General features: G+C 38.0%; 3 protein-coding genes across 5 annotated transcripts; 1 reads left to right on the top strand and 2 right to left on the bottom strand.

The window, feature by feature from the left end:
• Positions 1 to 26: 26 nt before the first annotated feature.
• Positions 27 to 3,571, bottom strand: LOC131775336 (uncharacterized). Its single transcript, XM_059091439.2, has 2 exons — positions 2,899 to 3,571; positions 27 to 1,259 (listed from the first exon to the last, which is right to left on the bottom strand). Exon 1 carries the CDS (start codon positions 3,501 to 3,503, stop codon positions 2,910 to 2,912), a length of 594 nt encoding a protein of 197 aa, XP_058947422.2. The 5' UTR covers positions 3,504 to 3,571; the 3' UTR covers positions 27 to 1,259; positions 2,899 to 2,909.
• A 122-nt stretch (positions 3,572 to 3,693) lies between these two features.
• LOC136283398 (uncharacterized) lies at positions 3,694 to 8,863 on the bottom strand. Of its 3 annotated transcripts, none has more exons than XM_066172196.1 (2): positions 8,702 to 8,863; positions 3,694 to 8,320 (listed from the first exon to the last, which is right to left on the bottom strand). In XM_066172196.1, exon 2 carries the CDS (start codon positions 8,187 to 8,189, stop codon positions 6,207 to 6,209), a length of 1,983 nt encoding a protein of 660 aa, XP_066028293.1. In that variant the 5' UTR covers positions 8,190 to 8,320; positions 8,702 to 8,863; the 3' UTR covers positions 3,694 to 6,206. The 3 variants fall into 3 exon arrangements, with proteins under 3 accessions (XP_066028293.1, XP_066028292.1, XP_066028294.1); XM_066172195.1 differs by having other exon boundaries at positions 8,625 to 8,752; XM_066172197.1 differs by having other exon boundaries at positions 3,694 to 8,363; positions 8,702 to 8,718.
• Positions 8,864 to 16,030: 7,167 nt separating this feature from the next.
• LOC131800280 (uncharacterized) lies at positions 16,031 to 20,222 on the top strand. Its single transcript, XM_059117966.2, has 2 exons — positions 16,031 to 16,573; positions 17,336 to 20,222. The coding sequence occupies exons 1-2, from the start codon at positions 16,384 to 16,386 to the stop codon at positions 19,498 to 19,500; spliced, it is 2,355 nt and encodes a 784-aa protein (XP_058973949.1). The 5' UTR covers positions 16,031 to 16,383; the 3' UTR covers positions 19,501 to 20,222.
• The last annotated feature ends 3,154 nt before the right edge of the window (positions 20,223 to 23,376 follow it).

Here is a 23,376-nt window from a genome sequence, read left to right as displayed (position 1 = left end):
TAGCTTAAGAAAACCACAAATCAGAGTTGAGATAAAAGTTGCATTTTTATTCCATAATATTGTTTAGAATTATCAACCTTTTCCAGTCATTTAAACCTTATGATGAGACAACACCTTTTACTTACTGATTAACAAAGCCCCAATAACAATTGCTCTTTATTTTTAAACTATAAAATAATCTTGCTCACACGTTAACAACACCTAGCTTTCATTTCATTCAAAAGCTAAGTTTTGCAAGATATCATCTTTTGCAAGCCTCTCTAACATAATTTGCACTACTATGCAAATGATTGTAGTTTCTTTAACAAAGTAAATCCAATAAAAGACAACACCTTGTAAACATTAAGTTGAGAGAGGTATCAAAATAAATTTAAACCAAACAGCACCAGCTTTTATACAGTACTCCATTTGGATTAAAAAAATTTAATGATCCAAGAGTCCTAGAACAATGGCTGGTTGAGTAAAAATTAACAAGCCCTTATGCACATGTCCAAGCAAAATTAAAGATGACAGTTGTAGAAGCTCTCACAAAGAGAGGCAACAAGTAAGCATTGCTTTGTTTTTTTATCTCACAGAGAAGCCAACCTCCAATAAACTGAAATATAGAGACAGTTGATTATTGATCCAAGATATTCCCCACCTCTAAATTTATAAGCTGATCATTTTGTCCAAGTCTCTTGCCAAAAACTGTACATCACCCAAGTTAATAACTTAAAACTCTTTAAACAAAAAGTCACCCTGATACAACCACACTCTGAGAGAAAATGCAATTATAATCAGTGTGTAAATGTAAAGATAATACAGAATAGATGATCCCTTGTTGTGAAAAAAATCAATCTTTTTTTAATTCTATCCCAGAAATTATCATAGTGAACAAAAGCAAGGTGATTCTTTTTGTATGTACTCAACTATTTTAGTAGGTTGCAAAATTAAAAAAAAAAGCACACAATTATTTTGAAATACTGCATAGACTTAACAGTAATTGGCCGGAGAGAACACAAAATGTGCAGGTCTAATTTTAATTGCATTAAATAAAATGTTTATCCCACTACCATACCAATACTATTATGTTATAATTTAGGATATATTTACACTTTACTTGACAGTATGAATAAGCTACCATCTATGAGCAGTCAGATTTTGTCAGTGCTTATCGCATTAAAATAATGAATTAATAATGTAATATAGAGTGCATCCTTCAATTAAAATGTTCTGCAAGTGATATCTGTCCTTGAGTAGAATAAGTGTACATCTGGCATCTGAGGGCAAAGAACAGTAAAATATCAAGTTATTATTCCACTTGCACTCTTATCTCCTTTCCTCTCTTGCACACCCAATAAAAGCCCATGAGGAAATAATGTTTTAGCCCAAAGTTTTAAGGAGGTGGTTATAAAAGCATTAGCAGCAATATCAACATACTGAAATTTTAAATATGGGTATGTTTTGTTTTAGACCATGTCTCCCATCTCTCACTCCATACCCATCCACTTCTAAATTTGTTTAAAAGGCACATACTGAGAGTTGCAATAATGAACAAACTTCCTTAGGGCCGGGTCACACTAAAGCAAAAAGTGCCACCAAAATCAGATACTTTTCCAATTTGGCAAGCCAAATTTTGGCAAACCAAATTTTGGCAAATGTTGCATGAAACTCATATTCCTCGACCAAGACTTCACTGATTGATTTATGTATCAATCACAGACCCATCTTGCTTTAAAAAGAGAAAAAAAAATTTCACAAGAATTGCTACAAAAGAACTGATCCTTTTTTTCCCTGCAGATCTTTTGTGTTTTGGTTGACATTTGCACTACTCATGCTGGCTTCAATACTTGCCATGGAAATTTTATTCAGACATATCTTACATATCATGACAGCTAAATGGTTAAAAGAACATGAATGCTTGTTTTTCCAAATTTTGGAAGCCTCCAAGGCAGGATACTGGGTCCTTTGAAGATTGGTGTAAATTTGGCAATTGGCAAAAAATTAGTAAGTTTTTGAAACTGGGGGTCGGACTTGTTACTTGTTGACAGATTTCTCATTCAAACAAACAAAAAATAGCTCTAGTGTGACTTGGGCCTAAGGAAAAAAAAAAGGAACCAACTACATTTTAATGGAAAGACTTCAACTTGATTTCCACCATATCATAGAAAAGCATGTCTAAGTAGAATTCAATGAAAGAGATTAAACCAAGTGAAAGAAAGAGCAAGAGTTTGTTATATCCACAAGACTTCTTTAAAAAACAAGGAGAGTTGGAAAACATGCCTTGAGCTTCAAAGGATACCCCTTCCACACAGAACAAAAAGTACATTTTCTAGGGAATCAAAAATGTTCATTATACATTGTCCACAGCAAGAATGATGCCCCCTTCTACCCTTGACACCTAAAAATCAGCGTACAACCCAAAACAAGAGAGAATAGAATATTTGACCGACAAAATATTGAACTAAAGATAGATTTCTAATTTAAACTTAGCTAAATATCACTTGACCTACCCTATAAGGCACTCTGAGCATTAGAGTTTACATAAGCTTTAAGCTGATTATTTCGCATGGAGAAAAATATTGCTTCGTTGGCAGTTATTTTATCTTCATGTAACTCACTCTGCTCACCTGTTAGTCTATTGCTCTTAATTATGTTAGCCCCCACGGTATAAGATGTTAAGGAAAGCCATTACATACTTGAAATGTTTACCAGAACTTTAGGAAAGGGCGTTTACAATATTCTTAAAGGTTATGGATGTAAATTTTTGGAACATGAGTAGGCATTTCAAGTTTTGTTCATTGTTAATTCAGCTTTCCTGATGTTACCTTACGCGTGATAAAAGATTTCACAAACCTTACAGAAGAGTAAAAGGCAGAAATGTGGTCGTTGTTCATGAAGCGGCATAATTTTCCTTACCTTAACTCGTGCTAATATTTAACCAAAGTAATATCCCTCCTGTAATCTTGTTTCTTGTCTTCGATCCTTACACCGTAATGTGTGTCCGTCATGTAATCGCCTGGTTTTATCCAAGCTTCTTTGTTCGCCTTCCAGCCCACATTCAACGTCGCAGAAACGCTGTAACTGCCACCAAGACCTGGCTTTTTGGACTTGATTTCGTACTTCAGGTTCTTCGCTTTATCATAGCTCGACAAGTCGACCATAGTTTCTCCGAGAAGTACCGAAGGAGCATCCATCATGCTAACGTCTTCAAATTTCACCCGTAAATGCGAATTAGGAGGTAAACTGTCTGGAGCACCCCCTTCAAAGACCAGTTCTCCGTGGATACTGATTTCATCATCGCCGAGGACAACGTCTTCATTACGAGGTAGTTCATCCGACGGCGAGATGACTTTATCGATCGGTTGTTCACAGTCGAAGAACAAACAATGGTGTTTTGCGCCAAGGGTCAACAAAATAAATACTCCGATCAAAAGGAGCAAGATTGCTATGAGAAATGGGATCGCCCAAAGCGGCCAGTGACTCTTTCCTCCTTTGTAGTCGACTTCCTTGTACTTTGTCATCGTCCAACTAGGTTAACGCTGTTGTCCAAAATATAATGGCGTGCGTCGATCGCTTCGCAAACAAGTAAACCCACTGACTATGCGTCATAGCCATGCATAAATTAAGTTAAACATCACAAGATAAATCAAAAGAGCTCATCACGCTCAGCTCCAATATACGTATAAATACACTAAAGCAGCTTGCTCTTCTTACTGAGTGCACGATCCCTGGCTAAAAGTCAGGTCTGAAAACAAGTATAGAGACCGATGTGTTTTGAGAGAAACAAGGTCAAGATTAGGGGAAATGGGAAGCAAACCTCAGCAAGAATTCTGGTTTCTTCTCCCTTCTCCCAGCAATCAATCATTCCCACCTCTTCGTTAAGATTGTGATTTTAAAGGAATAATGGAGGGGGCAGAATTGCACAGGATTTAATCTGCACTTCAAGATGTAGGTACAGGAGGTAGTTAAACTGTAAATCACTAAGATAAAAAGACAGTTTTATTTGTAAAACTGTTGGAATTAGACTGAGTCAATCTTTGTATCGAAATTCAGCATTCATTTAGTCATCTAACATAGAGGACTTATATTATGGAAGGGCTATGGATAGACAAATACATAGAAGTCATAAACAATTTAATGTTTCTTTATAATTACGATGAAACATTCATCGAGTTGTTTCTTCCTTTCCTGGCTGGGGGCCCACTGTTTAATGAGCCACTCATGATTAATACCTTCGGATGTGAAATAGCAGGTCTTTCCTCTAGGCAGTCAAAGTGACTCGCAAAAGTTATCAAGAAAAGCAAACTCTGTATTCCATTGAAACACATTGAAAATCACTGAACTTGTGTACTTCAGAGTATTACGATTTGATGGTCATGCAGATCGAAAATTACTTGCCAAAATGTTTTGCTTTGGCAAATAATACTTCTGCTAGGTGTTAACAAATCATGATAGAGGAAAAAAAGTGATAATCAAAAGATACCTCTGTTACTTTTTTTAACTTTTTCATTTATACTTCTAAAATTCAGGAACACTATGGTACACAAAAAATAAACTATTTATTTATAACACAATGATTACAGGATGTTATTTGAACCTCTTACAATCTATAAACTACAAACTGATGCTTAATTATAGTGATTTACAATACCTGATTTAGAATACACTAATTATGTTAAAAAAGTTCTATGAAACCAATTTCATTGCATTACCTATAATAGAGTACTTATACCAGATTACATATAATGGAATTCTGTTAAATTTTTTTCTCTCTACAGAAGATATTATTGCTATTTGCATTTAATTGTAAAAAAAAGTATTACCAATCCTAACTCACTCACCAATTATGACATACACTTTCTTACACTAACAAATTACATTAATGGCATAACTTACTTAATGAGAATAAGTTGCAAAAAATAGTTCAAATTGTTTACACTGCGAACACTTGATACCAAGCATGCACATACAATTAATTTATTTACTCACACTGGCCAACACACATTACTTCCCAAAACCTACTTTTAATTAACTTGCTCATTATTATCTTAATATTTATTTGCATCACAAGTTGTACTATTTTTGTAAAATGCCAATACAAGCATTGTTTACAAAAGTGACAGAATAATAAAATTGTAGTAATTATAACAATATAAAAACTAAATAAGAAAATAAAATAGCCCTAGCACAAGACATCTATGTATTTGGAACCTATCACTTAAATACATTTGTGTCTACAAATGGTGAACAATATGTAAAATGCCATCCAATATCAAGCATTTGAAAAACTTTTGGCTTTCTGTCTAAAAGAAGTTTCCCTGCTTTTTTTGAAACATGCGGATAGATTTGTTTGCCATTGCAATTTCTTTCAGCATTTCAATTTTGTTGCAAAAAGCACAAGAAACCTTTGATTAATAGAAAACTTTTAAAAAGATAAAATATATACTTTTAAATTAAAAGAGAACATTTCTTTGTCAAATCAAACTTTTGGAATAGGTGGCACCCTCAAGGAAGTGCTGCACTTGGGGTGCAAAAAATTTACTGTGTTCAGCAGTGTCTTTTTTAGTGAATAAGGTATCTGTTTTTAGGCACTAACATATAGGAACTAGCATAAAATTGAAATATATTCAGACACAAAACACCCAAATTGTATGACTTACATAACCAAATTTGGGCTGCTTTGTTTTCACTAAAACCTTTCCTGATCACAAAGGGAGCAATTAATTACTTTTTTGGTAGAATTATCCTACACCTGAGTGCCAATGCCCTTTTTAGTTCTTTAAGACATGGGTCTTGCACCCAAGTACTACAAATACAATGTGCTTCAGTTGGGAGCACAATGTAAACAAATAACTGATATTTTGATACTGAATAAGACCTAAGTTTAATTATAAAGCTCCAGTCTCAAATGCACTATCTTTTGCTAAAAAAAAGAGTTTTGGTGTCTTCCCTTAAGATGAACCTTCACAGAACAACAGAGGGGTATTTCCTCCACCACATTATTAAGAAATTCAGTTTAAATCACTTTCATTTTAAGCTGAATGAAAAACATAAATTGCTACCCACAAAGGAAAGTAGTTAACAGAATTAAATTGCTTAAAAAAAGGGCTATTGGTATAGGATACACAACAGCTTTTGCTTTTGATAAAAAAAGATACAATTGTTGCAATGCCAATGATACATCAACAATGTTTTTTTTTTCTTAGCAGCAACCTTCTTAAACCTTACTTCACCTTTTTCCTTTTAGGAATCCTAGGCTTACTATTCGGGAAGCCAGTCCCTTCTGTTGTTACAGGTTCTATACTAGCAACATGACAATCAGGAAAAACATCAAGATAGCAAATGTCTTCCAAGTGCTTTCTCAAGCCATCCACAACCATTCTGAACACCATTTGCTGTTTCAGTTCAATAATGGCAAAGCAAGCATAATCAGTGGAGGGAAATTGGTCATAAACATACCGACACTGGTCAAAAATGAAAACATCGGTGAACATTTGCCTTTTATTTCCAGTGTATCGAAGTCGTAGCATCTTGTCCACTACAGGAAATGATGGGTAGGCCATCTGGCCATACAGTAGGCCAGCGATCAAATTTGTAGTGTTACTTAAATCTACTGGACTGTAAAATTTGGGATATCCTGCTTGACAAAGGGCTTTAAAAAGAGGTTCAATGCAATGCTTTTGAAAGGCAACATTAGTAAATTTAGAAATAAAATAATCGTAATAAGAGAGAAGATGGGTCAAAAGCAAAAACTGGAGTTTCTGATTTTTTAAGGTTGATGTCTGCCAATGTGGTAAAATCTCAGTAACCCAGGCTTTGGCATAGGCATTATGATTCAATTTGTCTTCCATAGCACTACCACAATTCCTCAAAGGAGAGTCTATGGATATACCTTTCAGTATTGACAACTGTACATCATCCCTTGCATTTGATGCACTGGCTGTAGATGCACTGGCTGTAGATGCACTGGCTGTAGATGCACTGGCTGTAGACGCACTGGCTGTAGACGCACTGGCTGTAGACGCACTGGCTGTAGACGCACTGGCTGTAGACGCACTGGCTGTAGACGCACTGGCTGTAGATGCACTGGCTGTAGATGCACTGGCTGTAGATGCACTGGCTGTAGATGCACTGGCTGTAGATGCACTGGCTGTAGATGCACTGGCTGTAGATGCACTGGCTGTAGATGCACTGGCTGTAGATGCACTGGCTGTAGATGCACTTGAATTAGTGACTCCATCAAACATTGTTTTACATTGTTTGAGGAGATTGAGAAAGTGTTTTTTTTCTTTAAATATTTGATTCCATAATGGTGATGTGGATGAGAGCATTCTTAGAGCAGGGATATACAAATAAGCAGAGTCAATAACTTGATAGGTAATGTAATCACTATAGTTTTCTTCATCAGTCCTTTTATCAAGAAAATCACCAATATTGTCAAGAAAGCTTTCGTTCATCCATGTATTACCCATCCTGTACTCTAAATACTCTGTAACAAATTTTCTCATTTCCTTCCTTTCCCAAATAATAGCTTCGGTATCTTTTGCTTTTTCATCACATTTTGTTGGTTCAGTCTTGGGGGGAAATGAAAAATTTGTGATCAAGGCTCCTGGAGAATTCAGTTTAGCATACTGAAAGACATATCCGATAACCTTAAGAGTGTTCTGTCCAACCGCCGGAAGTGGACCGCAGGCATCAAAGTAAATAATATCATGGTTTCTTTTAACTTCTGTGAAAAAATGAAGGATGTCATTTTTAAAAAATCGGACATTTTTTAAATTCGAGCAAGAGATGGCTTTCCATGCTTTCTCACACGTTTTCAAATTTTTCTCCACTATCCAAATATTCTGTGGGAGGACGCCATTCTTCACAAGAACTTCAAGATCTTTTGTAGGATCTTTCCCTCCGAGATAACACACAGTAAGGTCTGAAGCTTTCTTGGTTGCTATCTTGGCATCGTGTAGATGCTCCCACTGCGAAATCTCAGCTTCTATGGAATCGATTTCTTTTGGATCAGGAAAGAATGCTTGGCGCTCTCCACTCTCTCGCAATTGCTTCCAGACTTGTCTAACGTGATCTCGTTGGACACAGGCAGATGTGCTTCTTTCTGTTGTTAGACACTTGATGGCATGTGAGATTACGGTGGATCGGCAATTAGCCTTTGCATCGTTATCAAATAACCTATCACGGGGCTCAGGAGCAAGCATCCTGTTTAGGTTCTTGGCAGGGTTCAACGTTTGCAACGCGCTCAGGTTCAAACCTCTCCTCACCACGGTGCTCAGGATCAAACCTTTCTTCACCGGGCTCAGGATCAAACCGTTGTTCTCCTGCTTCAGGCCTTTTGGGAAATAAAGGATGCATCTTCAATGAATTCTACATTGCTGGTAACCATACGAGAGAAAAGAAAGTCTATGGAACGCCAGGACTGTCTTATGTCAATTTACTTCACTATATGCAGTGCAGTTCCCTTTATTCGCAGTGCTCTTTTTAATAGATGCGGTCCTTCTGTCATTATATGTGCTATTTATGATGTTATAAGCTTTTGTCGTTGTATGCAGTACGTTTGTCGTTATATGCTGTGGATTTGCTACCATATGTGGTGCGTATGTCATTATATGTAGTGATTTTTCTATTATACCTACATTTTATCATTCTATAAGCAGTGTCTTGTCATTATATAGGGTAGTTTACGCATTATATGGTGTACACACGATATTACCTCCTGTACAGTTCGCTTTCCTTGCATCCTCGGAAACCCAGGGGCTGTAAGACGATTTCAAGTCAGGGCGAAAGAGCTACAGGGGTCATTGTGTTACAAGACTAGTTCCAAACGGTCGCAGTCGTTCTGGCATCTGATTGGTGCCAGAAAATCTATGTGTTTTTCTGCCCAATTAGAGTGAAGTATACTTTAGAGTCCCTTCGTGTGTTTTAACACGAAGATGTACAAGATGCTCAGTTGCTCGCCGTGTTTGTGTAGGCCATGCGACGAAGCTTAGCGCGAGGTGAAAAGTATCAGTCTCAGCACACAATGTATGAGAAATCTATTAGATTGTCCGCGAAAATCTTATCAGAAATTATACTGAATACTTTCGCAGGTATCACAAGAGAACGTATTAAAAAGTTTGCGAGGTTCGTATAAAACATAATGATTGCAGGCGTTAATATGTCGCTTAAAACGTTAGATGAGATGTAAGCTTAAGTCTTTCTAGATTTCTCGTTCAATTTGCTATGACTGAAACTTTGCCAATCCCGTGAAGTTATTTCGTCGCACGGGCCACGCAGGTATGTCGAGCAACTGGCGCATACGCTCACGTAGCTTTCTGTGCGCGCTAAAATCAAATCTCCTTCGACTAGTTGTTTAGGGAAGGTTCAGGGATTTTTTACCATGAGTATGAATAATCCGAGTGAAAATGTTTCAGACCGTTGTCGAGTATGCTCTTTCGTTTGTATCAGCACTAAGAGAGAAAGAAACCTTAATGGCGAGTTTATGAAAATATTTGAAGTTTTCAATAAAAAAGTTCTACCAAACGATGGTCTTCCGCGTGCAGTTTGCGACACTTGTCGCTATAGAATTGAAACATCATGAAAACATAATTGTAACTGGGAGGTGACAGACTCCAAAAAAATGGTATGCCTTTGTCATGGCAGCAGTTGAAAAGATTAAGCTCTGTCCAAACCCTGTTGGTAACTGTCCGTAAACACCTCTCCTTCCCACAATGTTCTAGAGTTTTTGTTCAGACTTTAATTCGCTAACCGGAAACACAGCCAAGCTTTCTCTAGGCGCTTACTGGAGGTCGTCCACGAACTTAACGTTCTCTGTAATCTTGGCCATGTTGTGAAAGACTTTACTACTGTGTAAGGGTTAGATTTTGGCGCGCACAGAAAGCTACGTGAGCGTAAGCACTAGTTGCTCGACATACCTGCGTGGCCCGTGCGACGAAATATCTGTGATACCTGCGAAAGTATTCAGTATAATTTCTGGTAAGACTTTCGCGGACAATCTAATGGATTTCTCTCACATCGTGTGCTGAGACTGAAACTTTTCACCTCGAGCAAAGCTTCGTCACACGGCCCAAACAAACACGGCGAGCAACTGAGCTTCCTGTATATCTCTGTGTTAAAACACATGAAAGGACTCTAAAGCATACTTCACTCTGATTGGGCAGAAAAACACAAAGATTTTCTGGCACCAATCAGATGCCAGAACGACTGCGACCGTTTAGTCTTGTAAGACAATGACCCCAGTAGCTCTTCTGCCTTGACTTGAAATCGACTCACAGCCCCTGGATCTCCGAGGATGCTTGCACCGTTGCACTTATGTCCTCTTATTGCAGATATAACTACAACGGAAGACAGAACTGCAACGCTACAATGCTATCCTTGCTGTCCTTCGTGTCGGATCCAAGCTCCTCGCAGCCTAACGCCGCCATCTTGGTTAGTTTTCGCGGGAAAGAAAGCTAAATGGAGGGCAAAATGGAGTCGATGGCCTGCATCACTAGCGACTAAATACAGGAATGGCTCCGATCTGTGATTGGATGATAAAAATAGTAAAAATTAATAAGCTATATCTTAACTCCTTGCTCGTGAGTATTGATAACCGCGTGTCTCGAAGCGGATCAATGAAATATCAATGTGAAAACACCGATGTGTCAAACGAGAAATGGCTACTTACATAACGAAGAGAAGGCAGAGTCTATCTTGTTCAGCGAGGTCGTTCAGCGATATTCCGGCGATGAAAAAGTTATCCGCTGCCAAGCTCCGCCGACAAAACTCATTTAGTTAGTTTAGACGGACGACCAGAGAATGGAGCCATTCCTGTATTTCACCGCTGACAGGAATGGCTTCAACATACATACATACTTTACATACATACATACATACATACATACATACATACATACATACATACATACATACATACATACATACTTTATTTATTCCAGAAGCAGATGATAACTATTATATACAAATAAAACTAAAAAGAAAATACTTCTAGAAAAGGAAGTTAAGAGGTTATCCCTGTGTAAAAACTCCCTTAAAAGAAAAGACAAAATATAAATCAAAATCATTACAATCAAATATTTAAGTACGATTTAAGTTTAGATTTAAAATGCTGAAAGCTGTCAGCTTCCACTATATCACCCGGTAACTCGTTCCATAATTTGACAATCCTAATAAAAAAAGAATTTTTGTAACAATTAAGTCTAGCTGGTTTAATATAGAGTTTGTATTGATGATTTGCTCTCGTAGACCGAATCGTGGCAATATCAAAGAAGTCTTCAAAATTTAAATGATAAAAACCAAAAACTATCTTATAACATTCGACTAAAGATAAGTAAGTTCTACGGTCAGAGAGAGTGGGCCATTTTAGCAGTTTGCATCGGTCTTCATAGGACATTTCTCCTTTGCGTTGATTTAAAGCGAGTCTTGAGGCTCTTCGCTGTACATTTTCAAGGGCATGGATGTCCTTAACAAGGTAAGGACACCAAACAGGTACCGCATATTCCAAGATTGGCCGTACCAGAGACATGTACAGCATAGAAAAAACATTTGTGTTAGCGGTGCCTACTGAGCGTTTAATGGAACCTAAAACTTTGTTCGCTTTATTGACAGTGATACTTATGTGATGGCCCCATGAAAGATCTCTAGTTAGTGTGACACCGAGATCTTTAAAATTAGTCACATCTTTCAGGGGCTTTTCTAAGAAATAATTAGTTACCGACTTATCGCGTAAATGCGTAATTCGCATAGATTCGCATTTGTCTGCGTTGAAACGTAGCTGCCACTTACGAGCCCATGCACTAAGATTATTAAGATCATCCTGAAGAAGCTGACTATCTTTTATAGGGTCAATTATCTCTCTGTAGATCTTCGTGTCGTCTGCATATAGTTTTACTGTAGATGATAGGAATTCAGATATGTCATTAATATACAATAAAAACAATAGGGGCCCGAGAATGGTTCCCTGTGGAGTTCCGGAGGTAACGCACGACCAATCAGAATAAGATCCCCTAACGACTACACGTTGTTTGCGCCCCACCAAAAAATGTCTCAGCCAGTTGAGTAAACATTCGTCGATGCCGCTACATTTCAATTTTAAAAGCAGTCGCTCATGAGGAACGCTGTCAAAGGCTTTGGCAAGATCCAGAAAAACAACATCGGTAGGAGTGGATGAATTACGGGATTTCGCCCAGTCATTAAACGTTGATAACATTTGAGTTGTAGTAGATCTTCCTCGTAAAAAGCCAAATTGGTTGCTATTGATAAAGTCGATTTCGCGCCAGAACTTAATCATCCTATCAAAAACAATTTTTTCACAGATCTTACAAGCAATTGAAGTAAGGGAAATTGGGCGGTAATTTTCTCTCGAAGATTTGGAACCCTTCTTATGTAGAGGAGTAATGTCGGCATGTTTCCATTCCTCAGGCAAAAGGCCAAGAGACAACAATTTGTTTATCATATACGTTAACGAAGGTGCTAATTCCGAAGCACACGACTTAAAAATGCACGGCGCGATATGGTCAGGCCCAGGAGACTTGTTGGGCTTGAGTTTCAGAAGATGGCGTTTGACCTCATTGACAGAACAATCAATTTTCGCAAGTTTCTTGTCAACAGTGCAGTCTTGAGTGGGAAAATTTGCATAATCTTCGGTAGTAAACACCGAAGAGAAATATGAGTTCATACTCTGAGCAATACTGAAGTCGTCAGTCAGAGCACATCCATCGACGCTTATAGAGATGAGATTATTAGTGCCTCTTCTCTTGGACTTAACAAAATTCCAGAAAGGTTTCGGGTTTTCATTTTCCTGTAGATCAAGTGCAAGTTTCTCTATATACGACCATCTAGCTGTGTTACAAAGTCTCTTAACAGAATTGTTGAGTTGCCGATATTTTTCCCAAATAGTTGAATTGTTTTTTCTGCGAGCTCTATTATACAATAATTTCTTCTTTTTGCACAAAACAATAAGTTCCTGTGTAATCCAGGGGGCACTGGATCTCTTTTTATTCTTGCGTTTGGGAATGCACTCATCCACTGCTGTAAATAACAAGTCTTTCCAGCAAGCCCAATTATGATTAATATCGCTGTCGAAGAAGGCGCAATGCCATGGAATATAAGATAACAGCGATCTTAAGTGATCCCAGTCGGCTTTACCATAGCAATACAACAACTTCTGTGATTTACGCTGGACGTAAGGTATACCAGATAACGAGAAGGAGATAGAATTGTGATCTGAAAAGGGTTCTCCAACAACCAAATGGTTTACGAGGTCGGGCGAAGTAGTGAGAACTAAGTCTAGGATGTTCGAGTCTCTGGTAGGTTCATTTATCAACTGTGTCAAAAAATTGTCTTGGACGATGTCCATCATGAGTGTGTAAATATCAGATTGACGCAAGAATCTGTTATTCAACCAATCAATCTCCGGAAGATTGAAATCGCCAACAAGAATCAACTCGTTCGTCGAAAACTCTTGCAAAACAGCTTGTAAGTCCTCTAAAGGCTTAGGATCGTTATTGGGAGGACGATAGAAAACTCCCAAGGTGACTTTGCGATTGTATGAGAAAAGAAGATCGACGAAGATGAACTCTGAATCGTTCTGTGTAGTATCACGGGGAACCGCTTTGATGTGTTCTCGCGTAGCAATCAATACCCCGCCTCCATGACGTCCATTGAGCTTTCGGTCCCGCCTAAATACCGAGTAGTTACTAGGAAAGATTTCACCGTCAGGGATGGAGCTGTCCAGATGAGTTTCAGTTAAAACAATTATATCATAGCCCAGAGCGGCAATGGCTAAATCCAATTTGCTTGATTTGTTGACGATGCTTCGTGCATTAGCATAAAAGGTTAGAAGACGAGAGGACTTTTGCTGTTCCGTAAAATTGTGCCGCTCGGCTCCATTTGGACCAGGATTTGGGTTTACGTCGCCGCTCAACTGGAGAAGAATAGTTTGGTAACTTGCAACAGAGTTAGGATAATAACTGATTCTTGACGAAGAAAAACCTCTTCGAAGGATTGGCAAAACAATATGTCGCCTAGTCCAGGACGCTGTGAAGATATTTAAGTTCATTGAAACTACAAAATCATCTTGTAGAACCAAGAAGAAATCGTCAGCTAAACGCGGGAACATTTGAGATTGGCCCTGATCAGTCGTTTTTCCGCGATATAGAAGAATTAAACTGAGAATAAAACAAAGAGAACCGGAGAGTCGAAATGAGTGACCGTCAGCCATGACGCCTCGCCTTCTTCCAACTCATGCGTATATTTTTTTTTTTTCGTTCTGGCCAAATAATTTATACAATGAGATAAAAAGTGAAAGAGCGATTTATTAGGTTCTTCCTATGTTGAAGTCAACGGTGCTTGCAAACAAAACCTTCTTTTATTAATACAGGGCCATGTAGTTTCTAAGTTTTAAAATAATGCAGCAACTGAATGTCACGTTTGGAAAATCACGCAATGTTGCGTGACGCTGCGACTGATGTTTTTAATTTTCGGTATGCCCTGCTAGAGAAATATGGCTTGGCCGCAATCGAGGGAGTTTTTTTCGTGGAGAACTGATTTTCTAGGTAATTGTTCACATGAAGGACAAATCCATTCATCGGCCTCTTCATCTGTTTTTGCACAACACCTAAAGGAAGAAAGTTGCGGATTAATTTTGTTTGGTGATTTCTAACAACTCCACTAAACCTAAAGAAGAAAAAAAACAAAACAAAAAAACAAAACAAAAAAACATCTTACTAGTCAAAACAGTGGCAGTAGCTCTAGCACTGAATCATTTTAAAGGTACCTTGACTGTTTGCAGTGATAGCACAACCAATCTTCGAACAGTTTTCGCCTATATAACACGAAAGAGTAAAATGATTAACATGGTTCGTACAATCTTGAAAAGGTCTTGAATTTTAACAGCCGTCTTGAAAAGTCCTTGATTTTGTTTTAGGTCCTTGAAAAGTACTTGATTTCTTTCGTGGGTCATGAAAAGTCTTTGAAATTTAGCAATTTGCGTACCCTTTATCGCTTTTCTAATAAATTAAATGATTTTGCCACGACAAATTTGCCCACTAACGACTATAAACAATGAACGAAAAATTTCAAAATAGTCGGTATAAAACGTGAACGGTACATGAATCAAAATTTAGATCTTTGCCTCAATTTCATGCATAAGGCCTCTGATGTGGGGTAGTCCGCCATGTGCTTTTGTTTTAAGGGGCAACGTGAACGTGAAGTGTTTTGGCTGATTTTTAGATAGTTTATTGATTTCCCTTCGTTTGCAATTTAAATGAGCGATGGGCAAATGTGTATTCAATCGTAAATGGTTAAGTGATGCAAAGTTTAGCTGGGTAAAAGAATTCAAAGGCGACAAGCACAAGGCGATGTGTTGTGCTTGTAACAAAGTGATCGACATCGAACGCATGGGAGAAAGTGCTTTGAAGTCTCATATGAAAGGCGAGAAACACAAGAGGAACACTTGTGCAACCTCGGGTTCAACTCAGTCTCTGCTGATGTCTTCATTTTTACACAAAGAAGTAAGTTCAACTTGTGACCAGAGGTCCGAATCTACTTCTAGTTGTGCAGAAGCGAGTAATGATGAATTTTCTGTTCCCCCGCCTCCGTCTGAAGCAGATAGTCAATCAAGGTCAGCATTAGATTCCATCCATCAAAACCACCTCGGTCGAGAGGGACTGAGATGGAATATTTAATGACTCGCTAGTTTATCATGGCTTGGATGATACCACAATTGTGGAATCATTCGGGTTAATTTAATGCTTACACCTCCTTCCTCGGACCGAAGTCACAAAATACTGTGGGAAGATGCATGAGATATTTAAGGAGCAAAAATTCGTTTTTTACTGATGTGCCTTTCCTAATTTTGGGAAGGAAAGTGTTCAATTGCCAGCACGGCATAGATAGAACAGCTGGAGAGAAAAGGAAACGAAAAGATGCAGAAGAAGTACTGTATATAATAATTTCTTTTTATCCTCAACCTTTGTGTTTCTGTCAACTATGGCTTGCTAATTCGAAAGGTCAAATACATGAATGGGTCATATGACAGGGTTCGTACGGGTCATGGAAAACCTGGAAAGTCATGGAATTTCGAAAAAAAAATTCCAGGCCTGGAAAGTCATGGAATTTCGATCAGAGTCATGGAAAGTCATGGAAAATTGTTATAATTTGACATTTTGCAAAAACCGAGATGAAAATAAAGAAAATTCCTTGCTTTCACAAGTTTTTGTTTAATAAACTATTCCTTGTTTACGTGTTTGCAACGACAAACGCGCATTTTTCCCCCGATACCGTGTGATACGTTTTTGCTGAGACCTGGGGCCGAGTCCCAGCATCGCCATGCGACCAGGCCTGCCACGAGGTAAAGATGAGCTTGAGCGATCATTCAAGCAGATTTAATATATAATGCCTGGAAAATGCAAATTCCAAGATGCTTGGCTGAGTAACCCGCAGTATAATAAGTGGATAGAACGCGGGAGTTCTTCGTCAGAGGCAAAATGTAAAGCATGCAAAAAGACATTCGCTGTTCAAAATATGGGAGAAGCAGCAGTGAAAAGCCACATGAAATCGAAGAAGCACGTCGATGCTGTTAAAGGTACGTTTGTGTGTTCAAATTTGAATTTACTAGAATTTAAAGTTTGCATCAAGACAAGAAAATGCATGTTTGCGTTAGATATTTGTCTCGATATTTGTACCAACTCGTGATTCATTTAGGATGCAGCCTGTATTGGGTATAACATAGATTTAAGTGCTGTGGTGTAATAAGAATCGGCAAAATAATCAAACAGAACAAAAGAATTTGTCATCTAAAGCGACAGAATATAAATAAATGTCTTTTTAATTTCGGGATGACAAAGATAATGCATGGATTGTACCGATGTTTAGGCAAGAGTGTTCTTTTGAGTTTTTGAGAGGCTGCAGGGGGGGGGGGGGTGGTTGGGGGCCGGTGGGACTAAACTCGGAGGTATATTAAATTTCAGATATAAAGTTAATGTATTATGAGGGACTAGCAAAACGGCCATTTCATATTTTTTTATTTAGCGCATCTTTATTTATTAATACAAAATTTATACAATAGTTAATACTATGCGATACAACACTAATACACTAAAAGTGAGTTTTTATTTTTCCTTGACATTTGTGGCTCAGCATTGGGATTAATTATGGCTTCAGCCCCCCCTCCTTCAGTTCTGTTGTGGCGCCTGTAAAATATGGTTTATTTTTATAAGTGGATTGCAATTTCGATGAGGCTATTGTGAAATTTTGAGATTCCAGGATTTCTGTGACAGTAAATTCATTTAATTAGGGCTCATTTTTGACGATATTCATAAACAAACATTTTTTAATTTGATTTTAGACGAGAGTAGCAATGCCAGCCTCAGAAACTTTTTACCTGCTGTTGGAAGCCAGCGTGGTTCACATGAAGTAGGACGCTCTGAACAGCCATGTTCTTCCGGTGCCGGTGATATAAGAAATTATGTGGCTTCAAATGAGACACTTGCTGCAGAAGTTTTGTGGGCACTGAAAGTAATCTTGTCTCACTATAGTTACAAGAGCTGTGAGGACATTCCAGAACTATTTAAACGTATGTTTCCGGACAGCCAGATAGCCAGCAAGTTTTCCTGTGGCGAGAAAAAATGTGCTTACTTAGCTTGTTTTGGCATAGCACCCTATTTCCAACGTAAGCTTACGGATGAAGTCACAAAACTTGAATTGTTTGTTTTACTTTTTGATGAATCGCACAATAAAGTTACCCAAACCAAGCAGATGGATCTGCATGTTAGGTTTTGGGATGCAAAGAACTCCAGAGTGCAGACAAGGTACCTAACCTCTGTATTTCTGGGACATGCTACAGCCGACGACCTTTTGGAAAAGATCGTTAGCTACCTTGATAGTATCAAGATTCAGAAGTCCAACATATTGCAGTTGTCAATGGACGGGCCTAACGTGAATTGGAAACTGCATGAGCTATTCCAGGAACTGATCTCTGAGGTTGACGAAAACGCACCCATCTTAGTTAACGTAGGCTCTTGTGGACTTCACATTGTACACAATGCTTTCAAAGCTGGATCAAAGGCATCTACTTGGAGCATTCAGGAAGTTCTGTCTTCTCTTCATTGGTTATTTGTGGATTCACCAGCACGAAGAGAGGATTACACAGAAATAACCAGCAGTGTTGTATTTCCAATTAAGTACTGCAAGCACAGATGGCTGGAGAACCTGCCAGTTGTAGTACGGGCCCAGGAAATATGGAAAGAAGTCACTTTCTATGTGACAACGGTGCAACGTAGCAGCAAATATAGTGTGCCAACTTCAAAGTCCTACAAGACGATAAGAGATTCAACCCAAGATCCACTAATGCCTCTCAAATTTGCTGCTTTTGAGTCAGTGGCTAAACAGCTGCAACCATTTCTGGTACAGTTCCAAAGCGACAGCCCTCTTCTACCATTTGTGGCCAGCAGTCTAGAGAAGGTGATTCGTGGTCTCATGAAAAGGTTCGTCAAAGCTGATGTACTCCAGGGTGCCAGCTCTGCAGTAAAGCTTCTGAAGATTGACTTCAAGAAGAGGGAGAATTGCCTTGACGTGGAGAAGTTGGATGTTGGTTTTGTTGCTGCCACGAAGCTGAAAGAATTGCAAGCAGCCAAGAAAATCAGTGATCGTCAGACATATGAATTTAGGAAGGAATTCCAGTCGTTCCTTACAGCTACAGTTGGAAAACTTATTGAGAAGACCCCAATTGCCTATTCCCTTGCCAGGAACCTGTGCTGTTTGGATCCGATTCATATTGTGACAGAGAAAGAAGCAAGCTGTGCGAGGTTCAAGATTGTCCTCAAGAAATTGGTAGAATGCAAGAGGGTTGATATTCATGATTGTGACATTTTGTTGTCACAGTACAGTGAATTTACGGAACGGGCTACACAGGTGCACAAGTCTGAGTTTGAAGACTTTGACTTTACAGATCAGAGATTGGATGCATTTCTCCAAAAACACATTGGTCTTGTCGGTTCACTTTCCAAACTGTGGGACGTTGTGAAATTCCTCTTGTGTCTCTCACATGGGCAAGCAAGTGTAGAAAGGGGATTTTCCGTTAACCGACAGCTAATGATTGAGAATATGAAGGAGACCACTTTCGTTGCCCAACGCACCATTCATGACCACATATTGAGTATTGATGGATTTCATAAATTGGTCATTTCGAACGAGCTTCTTACCTCTGCTAAAGCAGGAAGACAGCGGTATCACGCCCATCTTGAAGAGCAGCGACAGCTTGCGAAAAATGTTGCCAAAAGCCACAAACGAAAATCTGTGGATGAAGCAAAAGCTGATTTCCAGAAGAAAAAGAAGAGACTTGAAACAGAGATCACCACCTTACAGTTTGATGCTGACAAATTAGCTAAAGAGGCTGAGGTGAAGAGGCAGCTCGTCTTGTTAACCGAATCAAATGCACTCAGAAATGCAGCAAAGGAGAAGAAGATAGAACTAGAAAACTTAAACAAGGAATTGGAAGAGTGTGATAAATAAGTCCGAGTGACAACCTGTCCAAAAGTACTGCTTTCTTGAAGTTATTTACCAGAATTGCAAGCATTTAACCATTGAACAAATAGATTTGTTCATACAAGGATGCACTCATATATTTTTCTATATTGTAGATGAAAACTGAAACCTCATACTGCAATTGTGAACACTGAAACAATGACTGTATTGTAAGGAAATTAAGATTTTATAGTTCTGGGCTGTACAGGTTTTGTTAGGAAATTAAGTCTGGATTATACAGTTTTTGTTACGAAATTTTAAAAGATATAGTTCTGGATTGTACAGATTTTGTTAGGAAATTAAGTCTGCATTGTATAGATTTTGTTAGGAAATTTTAATAGATATAGTTCTGGACTGTACAGTTTTATAAGGAAATTTTAAAAGATATAGTTCTGGACTGTAAAGTTTATCTTAGGAAATTTAAAAGATATAGTTCTGGACTGTAAAGTTTAGTAAAAAAGTATCTGTTTACGTCGTGTTGTTGCACTTGTGTCATTTTGTTGCACGGAAATAAAGATTCCGTGTTATACGTATGAATTTAACTGGTCTTAGCATCTTCTTCTTTTCTACAATTTGGTTAACATGCAAGGAAAAAACGAATTGATGGTACTGTAAGTATATATTGAGAAAAATAATTTGAACAATTGGGTCATGGAAAATCGGAAAAGGTCATGGAAAAAGTCATGGAAAGTCATGGAATGTCAGAAAGTCAAAAGCGTACGAACCATGTTATGACATTGATCTCAGAATACTTTTATGACAAACATGATAACAGTTCAATCTTGGCTAAATTGAAGATGGTTTAGAAGTTAACAATTATAAGAACTTTTCACTAACATATGCTGCTGACAAAGGAGAAAATATATGCAATTCTGCATTTTTTGCTTTTTATCAAGCAATCATATGTTTGCTCCTTATCACGCTATGACACTTCCGTTTTGTCACATTCCAAAAAATAACTTGAGAAATACACTGTCACTCATCTTACACTGTTATATTTACCTATTACAGAAGCCCGGAAACAAAGATTTTGTTTTCAAGAAAATAAGATTTCTTGTCCAAGACACAAGGAAGTTTTGACTGCAAAGCACAGATAAAAATGTGAGAAATTTTTTTTTTTCAGAGAACAAGGTAGTTCTACTCATGTATAAACAGAACAAATGCGATTTAATAAATCAGATATGCGGCATGACTCCTTTTCTTCCATCCCCATTCAAAACAAGCAAACACACCTATAGAGGTTCCAGTCTGGTCTGCAAATGAAAAGGAGGAAGGTGATCACTGCAAAATTAAGCATTAGGGTTCTTGTTTATAACATATTGATTATTGTATACAGATGTCTAGAAATTAAGGTTCCAAGTAGCAGCCAGCTGAGTTATAGTTTGAGTTTTATCAAGTCCATTACTTTGTTAAATTTAGAGTAACCTTGTCTTGAGAGAGGAAAATTGAGGAGCTGTAATATACTTATCATCAATTAGGGACCACAAAGAAAAATTTATTTATAGAGACTTTTGAAAGAGAGGGGTAAGACTTGTGACAAGCTGGCAGACATATAGATAAACTTTACTGCTAAATGGGTTACAATACAAAGTGCTCAGTATTTGGATCAGCTATGGCTCAACTTAAACTTTGCTTTAGCTTCAAGTTTAATCCTTTGTGGTTTCCTTTCTCTGTGTTTATTTTTCAAGTTATGTACACAGAAGAACACAAAAATGACAAGGAATGCTTTGAATATTAAGAGGCTGGAATAAGGAAGAAACCAAAACTGAATTTTAAACAGTACAAAGTTAATTTGATCTTCCATTGTTCTTTAATTTTAACCATTAATAGAATTTGCTATTCAAATTGATCCCCTCCATTTTTCTGGATATTGTGAGCAAAAACAAACAATTATCACAAAATGCATAGTATACAATGGTTTGATTCACCAATGTGGCAAAGGCCTTTCACTGTCTATCCATAAAAAGGGAAATAGTTTGTAAAATGTAAGACATTCTGCATCTTGAGTGTATACTTATTCATCCATGTGAAATTAAAGGTTACTTGAAATAAATGTGAAAGATTTATAGGATTTTCAGACCCCTGATAACAATTACTAATAGGCTGATTTGTTGTACTTAAAGGTTATGATTTTAGTGGAAATAGTGGAAGAAATTTCTGGACCTGGAATTTTGTTGCAAATGTCTGTTTAAATCAGTTTAAGTCAGTTAAAAACTCTCCTGTTTCAAGATTACATGATTACCACACCAGAACCTTTTGTATTCTATATTGTGCACCATGTTATGATTATGGTTTCAATAGTAAAAGGTGCTGACTCAAGAACTTTGCAAAATATCTCTACATACAAAGAAATAGATTGTGGTTATGTACTCCAAATAGCAGGTCACATCAGTCTTCTGTAAGGAAGTAGCAGAAATTGCTATGGTGGTTTTGGTGGATGGAGAGAAACATCCACCAAAACCACTTTATTATTCTATGTGTTAAGAGTTATGATAATCATTACGAACGTTTGGTCGGTCAACAATTGTGCACCATAAAAAATAATTAGCCAGAGCACTAACTGCTAATTAGTGGTATAAATCTTTTGTCTCTCTGAACATCTAACAGTGGCTATAGATAAAATTTAAAAAAATATATTGTTGATGGTTTTGGTCAAAGTTTTGGTGGATGTTCCCTAATGACATCCACCAAAACTACGTAACATCTGGGCACCTTTTAAATACGTGAAATATCTGCATAAAATTGCGTAAAATGTTTTATAATACTACAATCGAACAATAAATTAATACTTACCATTTCTTGAGTAAAAAGTTTTTACGCAATTTCCCAAACAAATAATACACTTAGGCCTGTTCTAAACGTCGTGCTACTGCCGTGCCGAACTCAAATGAAATAGTAATTTCGATTTAAGCACGGCAGTAGCACGCCGTTTGAAACCATTAAGCGCGGCACGGCTGAATTAGGTTCGGCACGACTACTTAGCGCGGCAGGCCTTGCCGTGCCGCACGGCAGTAGCACGACTTGATTTTAAACGTTGTGCTACTGTCGCGCCGAACTCAATTCATAAATTAATTTAACGTATTTTGCATTATTTGCATACTATTACGCATGCGCACTAATTAAAAAAGACAAATGGCGCGTCGTGGCGCAAAAATCTACCCGTTTTGCCCGAAAGCTTGAGAGAAGAGGAATCCGACGGTGACAATAGCTCCGCCAACGTTTCCCGAACTTTTTTAAAAAGATGTTCACCTGCATCATTCGACAGCTATTCTCCAGATAACGACAAAGAGACTGATTCAAACGAATCCGACACAGGAGTCAGTGAACAGAGTGAGGTGTGCAGCTCGAGGAAAAAGAAGCGAAAGGGACGGAGAAGCGTATGGGAAGAGCGACATGTCAATGATTTAGTATATGTGATATGTAGTAGCGAGAAGAAGTTGATTTTCACGAACACGAAAAATTCGAAGAACGCAGAAATATATGCTAATGTGCTCAAAGATTTGGGCCAGAGATATGAAGATGGTAGCTTCCCGTTTAGCGTAGATCAGCTCAGGAACAAGTTTAAGAAATGCATATCTGAGTGCAAAAAAATTGCATTGACTGTCAAGACCTCGACGGGCGTAAAAAGGGTTCAAGATGAAAAGTAGCTGGAAGCCTGGTTTAATCAACTATTTCCACTGGTCCAAACAAGGGATTCACGTAACCCTGACATGGCAGTAGAGTCTTCTTCATCACTGCAGTTGTCGGACGGGGAGCCAGTGAAAAGAGCATCAGATAGCAGAACCCCTACTGATGAGCAATCAAGTGACGGTCTTGACCAAGGTGACGACTCTGACAAGAAACAATTTGTGCCTATAAGGAAGG

This window comes from Pocillopora verrucosa, chromosome 9 (genome assembly GCF_036669915.1).
Source record: "Pocillopora verrucosa isolate sample1 chromosome 9, ASM3666991v2, whole genome shotgun sequence".
Lineage (NCBI taxonomy): Eukaryota > Metazoa > Cnidaria > Anthozoa > Scleractinia > Pocilloporidae > Pocillopora > Pocillopora verrucosa.
Note: the sequence above shows the minus strand (reverse complement) of the source record. Positions and strands in the feature narration are given on the sequence as shown.